Source organism: Priapulus caudatus, unplaced genomic scaffold (genome assembly GCF_000485595.1).
Source record: "Priapulus caudatus unplaced genomic scaffold, Priapulus_caudatus-5.0.1 Scaffold299, whole genome shotgun sequence".
In the NCBI taxonomy this organism is placed as follows: domain Eukaryota; kingdom Metazoa; phylum Priapulida; class Priapulimorpha; order Priapulimorphida; family Priapulidae; genus Priapulus; species Priapulus caudatus.
The window spans coordinates 217,420-219,962 of record NW_014577360.1 but is presented as its reverse complement, the minus strand read 5'-3'; the positions used below and the strand labels follow the sequence as shown (position 1 = coordinate 219,962).

General features: G+C 39.4%; 1 protein-coding gene across 1 annotated transcript in view; it reads right to left on the bottom strand.

Moving 5' to 3' along the window:
* Nucleotides 1-382: 382 nt before the first annotated feature.
* LOC106808725 (carbamoyl-phosphate synthase [ammonia], mitochondrial-like) overlaps nucleotides 383-2,543 on the bottom strand; it is a gene marked incomplete in the record, with an annotated part of 46,125 nt that continues 43,964 nt past the window's right edge. The window contains 3 exon segments of the mRNA XM_014811553.1: nucleotides 383-1,086; nucleotides 1,526-1,655; nucleotides 2,049-2,158. Coding sequence (XP_014667039.1) covers nucleotides 955-1,086; nucleotides 1,526-1,655; nucleotides 2,049-2,158 — 372 coding nt within the window.

Genomic DNA, 2,543 nt, shown 5'->3' with positions numbered 1-2,543 from the left:
AATAGGCGTGGCTCGTAAGTAGGTCAACTGGCGTTTGCCAAAATAGGACGGTCACATCTCTCCCATAGGAGTAATAACTGTATGCAATTTGAAACCTGTGAGTCAAACGCATCTCAAGTTATCGTTGACCGTAGCCAAATGTAGACGGACAGATGGACAGACGGACGGACGTACGACTGACGACACCCCATGGCAATAGCTCATGGCTTAGACATTATGGTCAGTGAACATATATACCTCGAACTGCTCTGATAATAACTGAGAATAATAACTGTAAACAAGAGATTTATGGCTACAATACATTTTATTCAGTGTATTTTAATGTTTTCGTAAGTTCTTTTGCAAGTTGGCATTATTAGCAGATTGATAATTGGTCTGATAATTTTTAGTGGTTTTTCTGAAAAGTAGAGCTAATTTAGAGTAAACTTTCCTTTTACAGAACAGATCTATCTCAAATAATAAATTCAGGAGGTCACTTTGAAATATCGATTATGATTGATCGAGTTTTATAGAAAAAATGGCTAGGATGGCTATGTGTGGGTGGTAAAAAATGGTCAGTAATGAAAGAGTAAAGAAGCATGATTTTTAGTCTGGGGAAACCCTCGTTGCAGCCAAACATCCCCACTATATGGTCCACCATTGGCTGCGTAACAAAATATATTATTTAAGTACCAAACACCTCAAACATAAAGGACTGTATAGGTATATCAACAGACAATGCTATCATACCATAACCTATCACAGCGATAACCACACAAAACCAACCCTGCACCAAAGATTTGCCCATCCTCACAGTTTTATTTTAAATCTGTGTAAAATCACAGTAGAACTTCCACCTCGCACACCCCTTTTACTCGCCATACCAGTCACACCTGCGTATGGCAGAACATGTGGTGTCATGTCATCAGCACAACACCAGCCTGGTGCTAGCAGTGGTTACTGGGCTACCAGACACTATAATTCAGTTCTGTCATGGGTGGAGATGGTGGAGATAGGGGTCTTCTGCTTATCCTTCCTGTAGTGGAACAGACTTTTAGAGTCGATCTTTCCCACATGTCCAAGAGCCTCAGCAAACAGCTGTACGATCTGTTGCAGAAAATGTGATATATGCACAAAATCTACTTTTGTAAATGAAAAATTTTAATAATTGAATAAGTTGGTTGCTAGAAATTTGTAATAGCTAACACTCTATGTACATACATTGTTATTATTAATAATAATGATGAGATTATTATTATTATTATTATTAAAATGCACCAAATTATTACAAGGTTACTACTAAAACATGGTGCTTACACCATTGATTTTGCCATTGCACATGCCTCTACGAACTGATTTCGCTGACATTACAATAATAGCTATCTGTTGTCTTGTTCAGTCTACAGACATCTGTAATCACACACAGCTGATCAATCTACAGTTTAACCATTGAATTCTACTATGATGCATACTGAATAATGCATTAAAAGTAATGTAGCACTGTTAACGCGTCCACACGATTAACGACACACTTGTTACCACTCACCTCAAAGTTAGTAAGCAGAGGCACACCACAGTCGACGGATGTACGGCGTATAAGGAAGTTGTCCCGCAGGTACTTTGTGTTATGATTGGGTAGGTTAATCACGAGGTCAACAACACCGTTCTCGATCAGGCTGCAGCAAGACATGAAACAGCAGCCAAGTGATGAGACAGTTGCTGAGACACCGAACAGTAATTGGGAACTGAACCGTCGTTGAGATGTGAGACAATCGCTGAGACACAAGGCAGCGGTCGAGACACAAGACGGTTGAAGGAAAAGTCAAAAGATAAGAGCAAATGAAAATATTACTCAGCTGTGCAGTCAAAACACGTGAACAAAAGCTCATCGAAATACGCAGTGATAAACGAGTAATATGAGTCTATGACACAGCTATTGTGATATCGTGTAAGAATTTGATCCCTGACCGAAATATTGGATAACGATTAAAGTGATTAACAATTTATGACCCATAAACGTTGTTGCATCATCTATGGCTGGGCAACATGACACTGTCAAGGTCACTCACTCAGTGGCACTAGGGTCTGATGACTCACTCTCCAGCAGTGGCCACCGAACAGTCCTTGCTTCCATATTGTGCACTCGCAGGTATTCTGCTGTTGCCTCGGTAGCATACAACTGTCAAATGTACGTAAAAAGTGCACAAGGATCAACATACTCAGTCTATACTGCAGCAACATACATGCACTTTAGGCTGAACCAATACAGACTACACACACTACACACACTAACAATGAATACACTGACTAAATAGCCTAATATGAATCACATGTGCTAGATACTCTAACAATATACTGATGTACTATACTGCCTTAACCATAAACATAGTAGAGTACTACATACCATAATAAAATGCACACACGTGACACGTATTATAACGATAGATACCCGTATTTTATCTCTCCGCTTCCCACCAACCCACTGTGACTCCATAGCCTCCCCAACCCCCAGCCTATTATATAACCACACATATATATATATATATATATATATACTAACATAC